Source organism: Nematostella vectensis, chromosome 2 (genome assembly GCF_932526225.1).
Source record: "Nematostella vectensis chromosome 2, jaNemVect1.1, whole genome shotgun sequence".
Lineage (NCBI taxonomy): Eukaryota > Metazoa > Cnidaria > Anthozoa > Actiniaria > Edwardsiidae > Nematostella > Nematostella vectensis.
The window spans coordinates 15957971-15973950 of NC_064035.1; the positions used below are offsets into that span (position 1 = coordinate 15957971).

The 15980-nt window shown below is 38.4% G+C and overlaps 2 protein-coding genes across 2 annotated transcripts; both read left to right on the forward strand.

Moving 5' to 3' along the window:
• The first annotated feature begins 990 nt into the window (after nucleotides 1-990).
• Nucleotides 991-2259, forward strand: LOC116604899. The gene is made up of 3 exons (XM_048724011.1): nucleotides 991-1066; nucleotides 1461-1700; nucleotides 2066-2259. The coding sequence occupies exons 1-3, from the start codon at nucleotides 1055-1057 to the stop codon at nucleotides 2177-2179; spliced, it is 366 nt and encodes a 121-aa protein (XP_048579968.1). The 5' UTR covers nucleotides 991-1054; the 3' UTR covers nucleotides 2180-2259.
• Nucleotides 2260-8600: 6341 nt separating this feature from the next.
• LOC116607899 lies at nucleotides 8601-9946 on the forward strand. Its single transcript, XM_048724010.1, has 3 exons — nucleotides 8601-8750; nucleotides 9150-9389; nucleotides 9753-9946. Exons 1-3 carry the CDS (start codon nucleotides 8739-8741, stop codon nucleotides 9864-9866), a joined length of 366 nt encoding a protein of 121 aa, XP_048579967.1. The 5' UTR covers nucleotides 8601-8738; the 3' UTR covers nucleotides 9867-9946.
• The last annotated feature ends 6034 nt before the right edge of the window (nucleotides 9947-15980 follow it).

Below are 15980 nucleotides of genomic sequence, written 5' to 3' on the forward strand. Positions count from 1 at the left end.
GCATTCTTCCGTTGATTGTTAATCTGATGCGTTCTAAAATTCAGAATCAAATTATCGTCTTCAGTCAATTGCTCCAAAAGTAAGAATGGCCAACTATTAGACCTTCTTATGAAAAAAATATGTACTACATTCCACCCGCTAACAATGTCTGAAGACCACGATTAAAGGATAAACGAGTGCGTTCACAATCCTCCACAAAAGCGGAAAGTCCACTTTCGGTTCGCCGGTGCCGCTAATAGACGAGCTATTAGTAGACAAAACTATAAAAAAAATGAGCAAGGAAGGCTTTCTAGATCACTTTGGTATACCATAAATCTATAAGTCAAATCCGATAATAAATGTCCCGTGGAATTACTGCAATGACATAAAAAACCCTCTATTTGTTCTTTCGGGGGTGGTCAGATTTTTATCAGAAAACTCACCTCCTCCATCCCCCTAAAAAAACCCTGGGTACGGGCCTGCATGCTCTCATGCAGTCGAAAGAACGTGGAGTGAAACAATCCCAAACATATCCACAATATATAGCCGGGGAGATGCTAGAATTTATAAACGTAGATGCACGCCTGCACTGGGAAAAGGAAACACGTGCAATGGTGGAATTTGGCCTATTGTAGGAAACCCTATTGAGAATAATACATGCCCAGGATTATCACAAGTCAAGGATAAATTCCGACTCCTCCCCCTTCTCCTCTTACAGTAATGTATCAACTGATAGATTTGAAAGAAGGTGCTGAGGCCTTGAACAATCATACCATAGTCCAAGCGTTTTGAGTTCTATTGGATGACACGAATGGAATTTCAATTTCCCATTATTGAACTATTGAGGCTTTTGTCCTACCTTGAATACACAGTATGTAAGGTCCGTGACCCCGCACTTCCCGTGGTTTCCTGGACAATGTAGCGACAGGTATAGGACTTTGATCTCGTTTAACCGGTTTCGTCAGGCTATCTAGCCGGTTTCGCCAGGCTGGCTATATAAGTTTGAAATTCGTAGAGTTCAGCTGATCATAGCTGGTGAGGGTTATAGAACTAACATCCCAGACTACTGCAAATCATGGCTTACAAGGTAGGGCTTTTTATGGAAGCTTACACATAATATGAGTTATTAGAGGGAATACCATTGAGAATCTTCTGCCACACGGTAAATTGTAGTTATCATTTTTTTTTTCAAAAATATTCTTAAATGACGCGGTAAAACTTGCAGAGGAACCAAATAAATTTTTAATTGGATTTCTTGAATATGATTTAGCGGGTAGAGCTTATTAAATGAAAGAATGGATTGCTTGGTCTATTCTCCAGTACGGGAGTCTTTAGCGAAGTAGAACTCCATATTCGAGCTAGGATAACCCAAACAATTCCCCGTTAACTTTGGACTAGGACTATATGTCCTTCCCTTGTCCACATTATTGCACGTTTAATTTATAAACAAATGTTGCAAATCAATATTTCGTTCCCCTTAGGGTGACGTTTCAATTGAGTACATCACCAAGAACTGCAAAGCCTTCAAGTCAGGAGGATGCCCTTACAACGACTCAAGGCTCAAAGGCCTCGCTGCCAAGTGTCCCGCATTCAAAGACTCCAAGGGTAACTTTGCCTGCCCCTTCAAGGCCCGAGCAGACAACACTTACGAGCTCCGGGCGCTCATGAGCGAGATGAAGGACAAGTGCACAGGAAAAGAGGAGTACACCAAGTTCTTTAAGGTACCATGAATTGTCAAGTAATTTTATTATACAAGGTTCAGCATTTATATACACACATTATAAGGCGTATTGAGGCGTGTCCGTAGCGGATCCATGTAAATCAAGGCTAACATGACATTGCTGCTAGAGTTCACTAGAATTAACCTGCGTTGACAGCCGAACTTTACCCCGGAAAATAAAAAATATACCTGTCTAAATATTGATCTTGTAACATATCAATCAGGTGCAGCAATAATCCTGTGTAATATGTTACGTACGCGTGATCGTGAGCTCAGCGGTGTTCTTCCTATATCGACCTGCTAGGTGGAAGTCCTCAATTCATTTAGAATATGAACTTTCAATATTCCTTATTTTTTGCCTCGCAGTTGCTGGAAACTATCAACAAGGAAACCGCCGCGAAGCTTGGTCACTGCCCATACCACCAACATGGCTGCCGCGTCAACAACATTCCTATCTTTGCTGACTCCATCACTAAATAAGTACAAGAAAAAATGGCGACAGAAACCCCCTTATTCGTTCAGAATGTATAATCGAATACTAATAAACAAAGAATAAAGTCGCTTTCCTGTTTGCATGTCTTCACACAGGCAACTTTTAACACGACTTGGGTCCTGCTGACCAAGTTCAAAAGTAGTATTATCCATGAGCCTTTTGACCATGAGCCATTTGACCTTAGTTTAAAAAGCAGCTGAAAAGGGTATTAATTCTAACCAAACTTCCAAGCTTTTTTTATATAGGACTTAGTTATAATGAAGCGTAGACCATATAAATTGAGTCAACGGTTTTTTTAAGAATTTTGTTTAAGCAAAAATAGGCTTTACCGAAAATATTTTTTTTCGTTTTTTTGGGCTTGGATATGAGGGGGAGCTTTTAAGGAGATTCACAACTACTATCTTCTGCTACAGGGATCGGATCTTAAAACTGTTTGGCCATGCCATGTAGCTAGGGATGAACTTTATGAAAATGTAACATTTGTTTACATTGCTGTTTCTATAGCAACGGAACGGTGAATCCGTTAAATTCACTATTCGCGAAGTGCTGTTCGCTACAGGGAAATTTTTAACAAATGAGCTATAGGATATTGTACATCAGACCTTGGTCGACGTTTTATCAAAATCTATAAGAGGAATTCTAAAAAAAATTGTGGAATTTTTATTTTTAGTCACTCTGTTATTTACCTACTTTGAAATTCGCACCTGAAAAAAATCCATAGCGGACAAATTGCTTTGTCTCATGTATTGTTGATTTCATTTCGTTGTACTTTTCGCATTCTTCCCGTGCTAATCTTCCACGGCTGGCTGCTTCTGAACTTCTGAATGGTTATTTATCACATCTTTTTCTTCTTTACGTGAATAGTTAAAAAAGTATAAGAAAGAAGTATAGTTAAAGCGAAGCTACAAAACAAGCGCAAATGAAAAATGTCGATTGTTTCATCGACATTTGCAGCATTTGCATTGAATACGGCTCATTTGACCTTAGTTTAAAAAGCAGCTGAAAAGGGTATTAATTCTAACCAAACTTCCAAGCTTTTTTTTATATAGGACTTAGTTATAATGAAGCGTAGACCATATAAATTGAGTCAACGGTTTTTTTAAGCATTTTGTTTAAGCAAAAATAGGCTTTATCGATTTTTTGGGCTTGGATTTGAAGGGGAGCTTTTAAGGAGATTCACAACTCGTATCTTCTGCTACAGGGATCGGATCTTAAAACTGTTTGGCCATGCCATGTAGCTAGGGATGAACTTAATGAAAATGTAACATTTGTTTACATTGCTGTTTCTATAGCAACGGAACGGTGAATCCGTTAAATTCACTATTCGCGAAGTGCTCTTCGCTACAGGGAAATTTTTAACAAATGAGCTATAGGATATTGTACATCAGACCTTGGTCGACGTTTTATCAAAATCTATAAGAGGAATTCTAAGAAATTGTGGAATTTTTATTTTTAGTCACTCTGTTATTTACCTACTTTGAAATTCGCACCTGAAAAAAATCCATAGCGGCAAATTGCTTTGTCTCATGTATTGTTGATTTCATTTCGTTGTACTTTTCGCATTCTTCTCGTGCTAATCTTCCACGGCTGGCTGCTTCTGGACTTCTGAATGGTTATTTATCACATCTTTTTCTTCTTTACGTGAATAGTTAAAAAAGTATAAGAAAGAAGTATAGTTAAAGCGAAGCTACAAAACAAGCGCAAATGAATAAAGTCGATTGTTTCATCGACATTTGCAGCATTTGCATTGAATACGGCTCATTTGACCTTAGTTTAAAAAGCAGCTCGAAAAGGGTATTAATTCTAACCAAACTTCCAAGCTTTTTCTTATATAGGACTTAGTTATAATGAAGCGTAGACCATATAAATTGAGTCAACGGTTTTTTTAAGAATTTTGTTTAAGCAAAAATAGGCTTTATCGAAAATATTTGTTTTCGATTTTTTGGGCTTGGATTTGAGGGGGAGCTTTTAAGGAGATTCACAACTACTATCTTCTGCTACAGGGATCGGATCTTAAAACTGTTTGGCCATGCCATGTAGCTAGGGATGAACTTTATGAAAATGTAACATTTGTTTACATTGCTGTTTCTATAGCAACGGAACGGTGAATCCGTTAAATTCACTATTCGCGAAGTGCTGTTCGCTACAGGGAAATTTTTAACAAATGAGCTATAGGGTATTGTACATCAGACCTTGGTCGACGTTTTATCAAAATCTATAAGAGGAATTTTAAGAAATTGTGGAATTTTTATTTTTAGTCACTCTGTTATTTACCTACTTTGAAATTCGCACCTGAAAAAAATCCATAGCGGACAAATTGCTTTGTCTCATGTATTGTTGATTTCATTTCGTTGTACTTTTCGCATTCTTCCCGTGCTAATCTTCCACGGCTGGCTGCTTCTGAACTTCTGAATGGTTATTTATCACAGCGCCGACTTTGCGCTTGTTTTGTAGCTTCGCTTTAACTATACTTCTTTTTTATACTTTTTTAACTATTCACGTAAAGAAGAAAAAGATGTGATAAATAACCATTCAGAAGTCCATTGTTGAATTAGTTATTTGCTGTCCACTCACGTTTTCGGTGCAAAATTTTAAATTTTGCGCTATCCATAATCTAGCGCACCTGCATAAATTATTCTCGCGCTGTGATGAAAATGCTCGTATTTTAGAGCGCACACAGGTTGGTATAACATTATTTTACGAAAGATAGAAACATTTTTAGATGGACAACTTTAGGAATGATATTTATTTTGGTTTAGAATATATGTTTTGAATTTAGCGCTCAGAGCAGTTGTCCTGACATGTTCACTCATTGACGGCTGATTGATAACTGATTGTTCTTGAGCTCGGGGTTGAAAGGAGCTTTCCCTTTTATAGCGGAACCTCGTGTTTAAAGTACAGTTAGCAGAAAAATCAATAAATTCTCGAATCAGTTGCAATTGTTGTTTTTCCTCGTTGTCGCCGTCGATGCCAACATATACTTATAGCGATATGGTCGACGTTAATACATATACAAACCACCAACAAAATATTCTCAGCACATTTCACGCCATCAAAAGCTTTTCACCAGCTCTTTCAGCCATTCTTACCATAGTTTTATCGGAGCAGTTGAAAAGGCGATCTTGGAGAAGAAAGGAAGTGCCGTGGGCGAGTAACGCATCTCTCTCCATCTCTCCGAAACGAATACCTCCCTGCCGCTTACGACCCTACAAAACATAACGTAAACCTTAAGGATATAGTATCACGACTCGTCAGGGGCTGTCGAAAACAGGGACTGGCAGACGCTCAGTTATCTGTCTCGATCCGTCATGCAATTCGTCTGTCCTTGCATAGGGGCCATTTATAAAACGTGACCTCAGATCTTCTATTCGGCATGCAAACAAGGAAAGCAGATGATTTGAATCGGAATTAAGTAGCAATGGACGATGGACGGATTTAAAGGACGTCTCATTATATCTTCGTTATATCATATGACCGCCGACTGTCAATCGTGAGGTGAAGTTCCCCAGCATGGCCATCGAGCCTCACTTATTGGGTAAATACCAGTAAATAACCCTACCTGGACAGGCTGGTGCGTCAGTGCGTCTATGGGCCCCGTTGTTCGGACCTGTTCAAAGGAACACGAGGTAAGAAACGAGTCACCTATAACATACGATCGGGTATGGACTTGAAGGTTCCAACTTCTAAGCTAAATCAATGTTTCAACGACCAGGAAGACTTTTTGCCTTCAAGCACAAAATCACCAACCCTCCCAATGTGACTAAAGATGAAGCGTCAGAACGTTGTAATGATCACCGTAGCAACCAGCAGACGACACCACGTGACCAAGCCCCCGTAAAACACCAGGTCAAGGCACGTGACATCTCGTCTCCGAGCCAATCAGATGACACGCATAACGAAACGTCATCACTCGCTGTTCCACCAAAAAATGTATATATATATTCGGTAGCATTTGAAAACTGACCGCTTCATTTGTCTAGCATGCAGGCAACCGTGTCTCATTGACTAAACACCCGATTACATTTCTGCCTGCCTATAGCGTTGGTGGAGAACCTGGGATGATCAAGCTACTATATTTGCTGACCTGGAATTTGTCTGCCACCATGTGCCGCAGTCTCTGGTAGTACACCACACCCATAAAGATATCAGATAACAGATGTTTCTGTTTAAAAAATCTTTGTATCTCAGTGGTACAGTAAACACCAGCGTATACGAACCTTGAGATTAAGAACCTACAGAGGCGGAAATTTTGCATTTTAAGCACCCTTTTTATAAGAGCCTATTCAAGCCTTGTGGGGAAGAACAGGTTATTATGAAAGATCACTCATATGTTGTCAAAATTCTGGATATAATTAATGTGAAAGCTATTAAATGCAAGAAAGGACCCGTCATTTTGTAGTCTCCTTCGCAGCCCCAAGCGGTAGGAGTCACACAGCGCTCCCCGCCCGTAGGGGCTGCTCAGATTCGAACCACATTCTTTTTCCGCTTTTAGCCAATCAAATTTTGGGTACCATATTTCGAGAACCGTTCGCGCAATGGCAAGCAAACCAATCACGATCCGTGTATTATCATTCAAAGAAAAAGCGTGAGAACCAACACGTGTTTGTTTAGTGCTAGTAATCCCTGTGAAATGCGGGAATGTTCGAAACACAAGACCAAACTGTTGCACTTGTTGACAAGATTCTGGTAAATTGGGGTAAAAAAACCCTTTATAGGGAGTCTTGTTTGGTCCAGCATCCTAAATCATTCTCGAAGTCATCATGGGAGAAAGAAGCGCAAGTAGTACATGGCGTTGCGACTGAAAAGTGCAACACTTTCGAAGCTTTGGGTGTTTTCCCATCGCCTGCAGCGCTAAGCAGACGCTTGATTCTCGTTTTTTCTCATTTGAATGCACTTTTTATTACTTTTTGTACAGTCTGAAGATTATCTTTTGCTCTTTGAATTCCTCAGTTCATTTAGAATATGACCTTTCAATATTCCTTATTTATTTTTTGCCTTGCAGTTGCTGGAAAATACCAACAAGGAAACCGCCGCGAAGCTTGGTCACTGCCTATACCACCAACATGGCTGCCGCCTCAACAACATCCCTATCTTAGATGACTCCATCACTAAATAAGTACAAGAACAAATGGTGTCAGAGACCCCCTTATTTGTTCAGAATGTATAATCGAATACTAAAAAATAAAAAATAAAGTCACTTTCGTCTTTGCATGTCTTCACACAGGAAACTTTTAACACGGCTGCAAATGAATAGAGTCGATTGTTTCATCTACATTTGCAGCATTTGTATTGAATACGGCTCATTTGACCTTAGTCTAAAAAGCAACTGAAAAGGGTATTATTTCTAACCAAACTAACCAAGATTTTATTTATAGGACTTAGTTATAATGAAGAGTAGACCATATAAATTGAGTCAACGGTTTTTTTAAGAATTTTGTTTAAGATAAAATGGGCTTTATCGAAAATAATTTTTTCGATTTTTTGGGCTTGGATTTTAGGGAGGGATTTCTAGATCACTTTGGTATACCATAAATCTATAAGTCAAATCCGATAATAAATGTCCCGTGGAATTACTGCAATTACATAAAAAAAAACCCTCTATTTGTTCTTTCGGGGGTGGTCAGATTTTTATCACATATCAAACATATTCCCCACGGATAGTGTCCTTCATATGTATTGCCTTATATGGGCATAGATGCCCATATTTAGAAGAGCTAAAGTTTTCGCGCTCCCTGATCTCCAGAAAACATGGTGAAAAATACTCATTCCTGTCAATTTGCGACTCGCGGCAAAAATTATTTACCAAAACTTGCTCGCTTGGTCAAATCTTTTCCTTACTAATCCTATAAAGTCCTTAGACCCAGGCCTCCAAGTGATTGACCGAGCGGGTTTGAAGGTCACCCAAATATTGATATGGAAAATTCTCCCCCTCCATCCCCCCCCCCTAAAAAAACCTGGGTACGGGCCTGCATGCTCTCGTGCAGTCGAAAGAACGTGGAGTGAAACAATCCCAAACGTATCCACAATATATAGCCGGGGAGATGCTAGAATTGCGAAACGTAGATGCACGCCTGCACTGGGGAAAGGAAACACACGTGCAATGGTGGAATTTGGCCTATTGTAGGAAACCCTATTGAGAATAATACATGCCCAGGATTATCACAAGTCAAGGATAAATTCCGACTCCTCCCCCTTCTCCTCTTACAGTAATGTATCAACTGATAGATTTGAAAGAAGGTACTGAGGCCTTGAACAATCATACCATAGTCCAAGCGTTTTGAGTTCTATTGGATGACACGAATGGAATTTCAATTTCCCATTATTGAACTATTGAGGCTTTTGCCCTACCTTGATTACACAGTATGTAAGGTCCGTGACCCCGCACTTCCCGTGTAGACAGGTATGGGATTTTGATCTCGTTTAACCGGTTTCGTCAGGCTATCTAGCCGGTTTCTCCAGGCTGGCTATATAAGTTGAAATTCGTAGAGTTCAGCTGATCATAGCTGGTGAGTGTTATAGGACTAACATCCCAGACTACTGCAAATCATGGCTAACAAGGTAGGGCTTTTTATGGAAGCTTACACATAATATGAGTTATTAGAGGGAATACCATTGAGAATCTTCTGTCACGCGGTAAATTGTAGTTATCATTTTTTCAAGAATATTCTTAAATGACGCGGTAAAACTTGCAGAGGAACCAAATTAATTTTTATTTGGATTTCTTGAATATGATTTAGCGGGTAGAGCTTATTAAATGAAAGAATGGATGGATTGCTTGGTCTATTCTCAAGTACGGGAGTCTTTAGCGAAGTAGAACTCCATATTCGAGCTAGGATAACCCAAACAATTCCCCGTTAACTTTGGACTAGGACTATATGTCCTTCCCTTGTCCACATTATTGCACGTTTACTTTATCAACATTGGAAATGTTGCAAATCAATATTTTGTTCCCCTTAGGGTGACGTTTCAATCGAGTACATCATCAAGAACTGCAAAGCCTTCAAGTCAGGAGGATGCCCTTACAACGACCCAAGGCTCAAAGGCCTCGCTGCCAAGTGTCCCGCATTCAAAGCCTCCAAGGGTAACTTAGCCTGCCCCTTCAAGGCCCGAGCAGACAACACTTACGAGCTCCGGGCGCTCATGAGTGAGATGAAGGAGAAGTGCACAGGAAAAGAGGAGTACACCAAGTTCTTTAAGGTACCATGAATTGTCAAGTAATTTTATTATACAAGGTTCAGCATTTATATACACACATTATAAGGCGTATTGAGGCGTGTCCGTAGCGGATCCATGTAAATCAAGGCTAACATGACATTGCTGCTAGAGTTCACTAGAATTAGCCTGCGTTGACAGCCGAACTTTACCCCGGAAAATAAAAAATATACCTGTCTAAATATTGATCTTGTAACATATCAATCAGGTGCAGCAATAATCCTGTGTAATGTTACGTACGCGTGATCGTGAGCTCAGCGGTGTTCTTCCTATATCGACCTGCTAGGTGGAAGTCCTCAATTCATTTAGAATATGAACTTTCAATATTCCTTATTTTTTGCCTCGCAGTTGCTGGAAACTATCAACAAGGAAACCGCCGCGAAGCTTGGTCACTGCCCATACCACCAACATGGCTGCCGCGTCAACAACATTCCTATCTTTGCTGACTCCATCACTAAATAAGTACAAGAAAAAATGGCGACAGAAACCCCCTTATTCGTTCAGAATGTATAATCGAATACTAATAAACAAAGAATAAAGTCGCTTTCGTCTTTGCATGTCTCGTTTTTTTCTCATTTGAATGCACTTTTTATTACTTTTTGTACAGTCTGAAGATTATCTTTTGCTCTTTGAATTCCTCAGTTCATTTAGAATATGACCTTTCAATATTCCTTATTTATTTTTTGCCTCGCAGTTGCTGGAAAATACCAACAAGGAAACCGCCGCGAAGCTTGGTCACTGCCTATACCACCAACATGGCTGCCGCCTCAACAACTTCCCTATCTTTGATGACTCCATCACTAAATAAGACCAGAGTGAAGTTAGTTCCTTATTCGCAGTTCCTTTTTCGTCTGTTTCCTTATTCGCTCAGTTCCTTATTCAAATCCGGGGGGTACTTACATGATACCTTTTAATTCGAGTTGAAACAGTATTTAGGCATAACAGTTTATTCAGAACAAGTCCAACAGCATTTTTGTCGGGTAAATTTCGATGCTTTGACGTGCTCGCTGCTAAGCGGAGCTGTGAACATGATACTCTATCTGCTACAAAAGGTCAAATTACGAAATGCGTGCAATCGCTTTCATAAATGAATCTAGCAAAAGAGAGGAAATCTACCTCTCATCTAATAAATGTATTTGTATCTTGGGCTTTCTTTCCAAACGCATTTATATATTTAGAGGAGAAATATTCACGCTTTACTTGACTACGTACGCGTGTAGAAGGAATTTGACTGCTAACAAAACCACAATTTGACAGTGCTTGTTGTCAATTAACACCTTGGCTACTAGATATGGCTTTGACAAAACAAATAGATTAGTGCAGTGACACGAATAGGGAACTGTTCCTTATTCAAGTTAGTTTTCGCGAATAAGGAAATGGAATCTCCCAACGTCCCACTTCGTTTTACAACATATCCGAATAAGGAATAAACTATGAAGAGGATTGTCAGTGTTTGCTCATTTCTCAATAAAGGAAATGAAATTTCATAACTCCCGATTTCTCTTTAACTACTCCTTTCTAAATAGTTCTCGAAAAAGGAAATGGTATTTTATAACTCCCGATCTCGTTTTAACTACTTATCCGAATAGGGAATAGACTAAAAAAGAGGGTTTTTTATGTTTTCTAAACATTTCTCGAATAAGTAAATGGAATCTCCCGATTTCGTTTTACGACTTATCCGAATAAGGAATAGACTAAAGAGAGGGTTCTTTAGTACTTTCTAAACATTTCTCGAATAAGGAAATGGTATTTCATAACGCCTGATTTCGTTTTAACTACTTATCCGAATAAGGAATAGACTAAAAAGAGGGTCGTTCGTGTTTTCTAAACATTTCTCGAATAAGGAAATGGTATTTCATAACGCCTGATTTCGTTTTAACTACTTATCCGAATAAGGAATAAACTATGAAGAGGATTGTCAGTGTTTGCTCATCATTTCTCAATTAACTAAATGAAATTTCATAACTCCCGATTTCGCTTTAACTACTCCTTTCAAAAGAGTTCTCGAAAAAGGAAATGGTATTCCATAACTCCCGATCTCGTTTTAACTACTTATCCGAATAAGGAATAGACTAAAAAGAGGTTTTTTTTATATTTTTTAAACATTTCTCGAATAAGGAAATGGTATTTCATAACGCCTGATTTCGTTTTACCTACTTATCTGAATAAGGAATAGACTAAAGAGAGGGTTCTTTAGTATTTTCTAAACATTTCTCGAAAAAGGAAATGGTATTTCATAACGCCTGATTTCTTTTTAAATATCTATTCGAATAAGGAATCTACTTTAAAGAGGATTGTTAGTATTTTCTCACAATTTGTTTAGAGGAGTATATTCGCGCTTTACTTGACTACGTACGCGTGTAGAAGGAATTTGACTGCTAACAAAACCACAATTTGACAGATAGTGCTTGTTGTCAATTAACACCTTGGCTACTACATAAGGCTCTGACAAAACAAATAGATTAGTGCAGTGACACGAATAGGAAACTGTTCCTTATTCAAGTTAGTTTTCGCGAATAAGGAAATGGAATCTCCAAACGTCCCATTTCGTTTTACGACTTATCCGAATAAGGAATAGGCTATGAAGAGGATTGTCAGTGTTTGCTCATCATTTCTCAATAAAGGAAAGGAAATTTCATAACTCCCGATTTCGCTTTAACGACTCCTTTCGAAAGAGTTCTCGAAAAAGGAAATGGTATTTCATAACTCCCGATCTCGTTTTTACTACTTATCCGAATAAGGAATAGACTAAAAAGAGGGTCGTTTATGTTTTCTAAACATTTTTCGAATAAGTAAATGGAATCTCCCAACGTCCGATTTCGTTTTACGACTTATCCGAATAAGGAATAGACTAAAGAGAGGGTTCTTTAGTACTTTCTAAACATTTCTCGAATAAGGAAATTGTATGTTATAACGCCTGATTTCGTTTTAACTACTTATCCGAATAAGAAATAGACTAAAAAGAGGGTCGTTAATGTTTTCTAAACATTACTCGAATAAATAAATGGAATCTCCCAACGTCCGATTTCGTTTTACGACTTATCCGAATGATGAATAGACTAAAGAGATTGTTCTTTAGTATTTTCTAAACATTTCTCGAAAAAGGAAATGGTATTTCATAACGCCTGATTTCGTTTTACCTACTTATCCGAATAAGGAATAGACTAAAGAGAGGGTTCTTTAGTATTTTCTAAACATTTCTCGAAAAAGGAAATGGTATTTCATAACGCCTGATTTCTTTTTAAATATCTATTCGAATAAGGAATCTACTTTAAAGAGGATTGTTAGTATTTTCTCACAATTTGTTTAGAGGAGTATATTCGCGCTTTACTCGACTACGTACGTATGTCGTGTGAATTTGACCTTGCTAACAAAACCACAATTTGACAGATAGTGCTTGTTGTCAATTAACACCTTGGCTACTTCATAAGGCTCTGACAAAACAAATAGATTAGTGCAGTGACACGAATAGGGAACTGTTCCTTATTTAAGTTAGTTTTCGCGAATAAGGAAATGGAATCTCCCAACGTCCGATTTCGCTTTACGACTTTATCCGAATAAGGAATAGACTATGAAGAGGATTGTCAGTGTTTGCTCATCATTTCTCAATAAAGGAAATGAAATTTCATAACGCCCGATTTCGCTTTAACGGCTCCTTTCGAAAGAGTTCTCGAAAAAGGAAATGGTATTTCATAACTCCCGATCTCGTTTTAACTACTTATCCGAATAAGGAATAGACTAAAAAGAGGGTCGTTAGTGTTTTTTAAACATTTCTCGAAAAAGGAAATGGTATTTCATAACGCCTGATTTCGTTTTACCTACTTATCCGAATAAGGAATAGACTAAAGAGAGGGTTCTTTAGTACTTTCTAAACATTTCTCGAAATGTGTACTGCGTCAACTGCGTTGTTTACCAGCACCCTGGCGTCGGAAAGTAGCTTTCCAGCAACGTTTCGATTGCTATGGTCGTTAATACCCATTTTGCGCGCTTTAACGACATAACTTCCCTGTCTCTTAGCCTTCCATTGCTAGCAAGCTAGCTACAAGGGGACAACGTTCAAATGATGGTATATTACAATGATACCATGAGGTAATGACGTGGGAACCATCCTTGGTGTAACCTAAACTGTGAAACTGGTACTGTTGTAAAACGCATTGGTACAATGAGGAGTATAAATCTTCATCCACAGGCTGCATAGCTGTCTTAATCCAGTGGCCTTCTATTGGGGTGGGGTATCTGAGCGCTTTGCAGCCTTATATTTATTTTCTATGTTATCTGTTTAATTTTCTTCGGGCCTAGCCCTAACCCACACACGAAGCGTTAAAATTCAAGGCAGGGGAGCCGCTAGAGTATCTAGTTACAAGGCCGATACACCTAAACAACAAACTATTTACCATAAGTAGTGTTTATTTACTTGTTGAGAAAGAAAGAACAGGGAGCCTTCCTATCACCGGCTTTGCTACATCATCTGATATAACCAGAGACCATTCAAATTAAAAGCATAGAATATGTATAAATTACCTTACTGACAGCGTTAACAAGAGCACGATGATAAAGATAAGCTGGACTACATGTCCTTGCGGCTTGGACATAGGACGCAAAGCGGCAATTGACTTGCTTGTATCGTGTATCATTTGCCAAAGTTCGTTAGAAAGTGTTGATCTTGGGCAACAGTACAGTGTTTTTATTGCAATAACATAGAATTAAACAAGATTTCAAATAATGGTCCAAACTCTGTATTTTATTATATTTATAAATACATTTATAGCACACACTTGAGCTGGGCCAGAACACCGTAGCATGCCATATAAGATTGCGGGGGGGGGGGGGGGGGGGGGGGGGGGGGGGTTGGCACAAAATTGCGGGTGGGGGGAGCACAATACAGAAACATTAAGAAAACTATTAGGGGTTCAGTCCCTACTGGTCATTTCCTTAAATTTTGTAAAAATATTGAAGGGGGGGGGGGGGGGGGGGGCACCCCCTGCTACGGCCCTGTGAGCTCACTATTTTCAACAAGATAAATTCTCTTAAACTAATTCCCCATTTAATGCAATACCATATTATAGTTTTTAAAAGACAAACATTTTAAGAGTATCGTAAAATGATCACGAAAGCATTATAGCATTATTTCCACTGTGTGTATGCTAGTGTGCTTCTAAAGTTCACATTATTTCCTTATTTGAATAATTCGTAAAAACAAAAACGGAGTTTTTACATTCCATTTCCTTTTTCAAGAAATGTTAGGAAACCCAAACAAGCCGTAACATGAGTAGAAAATTTTGAAGGGGACACGGTTAAAGGGACATTATTTGGGGGACAACCATGTCCTTCTAGTCATTCGGCCTTAAAATTCGCGTCGTTAAAGCTAATTCCATTTCCTTATTCGAGAAATTCGTTCGATTCCTATAATTCGTAAAAACGAAATCGGTCGTTATAAAATACCATCTCCTGATTCAAAAGATGTTGAAATAAACACGCTAACAATCTTCTTTTTACTCCATTCCTTTTTCGGTAAAAAAAGTAGTAAAAACGAAATCAGGCGTTATGTAATGCCATTTCCTTTTTCAAGAGATGTTGAAAAAACACTGACAATCTTCTTTTTGAGTTTATTCCTTATTCGGATAAATAAGTTAAAACGAGATCGGGAGTTATGAAATACCATTTCCTTTTTCGAGAACTCTTTCGAAAGGCGTCGTTTAAGGAAATCAGGCGTTATGAAATTCCATTTCCTTTATTGAGAAATGATGAGCAAACACTGACAATCCAGTTTTTAGTCTATTCCTTATTGGGATAGGTAGTTGTTGCGTTAGGTTCCCGTGAGGATTTCGCCACAAGCCGTATAACAATCCAACGATGTGTAAAATCAAAAAGCCCAAACTGTCGCGATCTCGTACCAGAACAATGAATTAATACTCCAAAAACTGGAAATCGACTCTGCCAAATTTTCGTCTTTAATAAGACTTCTTCAGGGCAGACTGCCCTAGTCTGCCCTGAAGAAGTCTTATTAAAGACGAAAATTTGGCAGAGTCGATTTCCAGTTTTTGGAGTATCAACGATGTGTAAAGATATATTTATTCGATCTAGAATGAATGAAAGTTATTTGATTTACATTGATTGCATGGAATCAAAGCTTATTTACAGTTTTTCAAACTCACAAATTAACTTACTTCTGTGGCGTATCCGATCGTGTTTTCTGATTCTCAAAGTCCTGGTTAGCTGTAGGTTTTGTAATCGTACTGGTTAGCTGTATTTCAGAGTTCTGATCACGGTTACTGTTGATCTGACTGATTTACAATGGATTATAATCACGTGGTTGAAATCGATATTAACGAAACTGTTACTTGTCACTTATGTAATAGATTTATACCGAAACAGTAGTTAAAACGAAGTCAGGCGTTATGAAATACCATTTCCTTATTCGAGAAATGTTTAGAAAGTACTAAAGAACCCTCTCTTTAGTCTATTCCTTATTCGGATAAGTAGTAAAACGAAATAGGAAGTTGGGAGATTCCATTTACTTATTCGAGAAATGTTTAGAAAGTACTAAAGAACCCTCTCTTTAAACTATTCCTTATT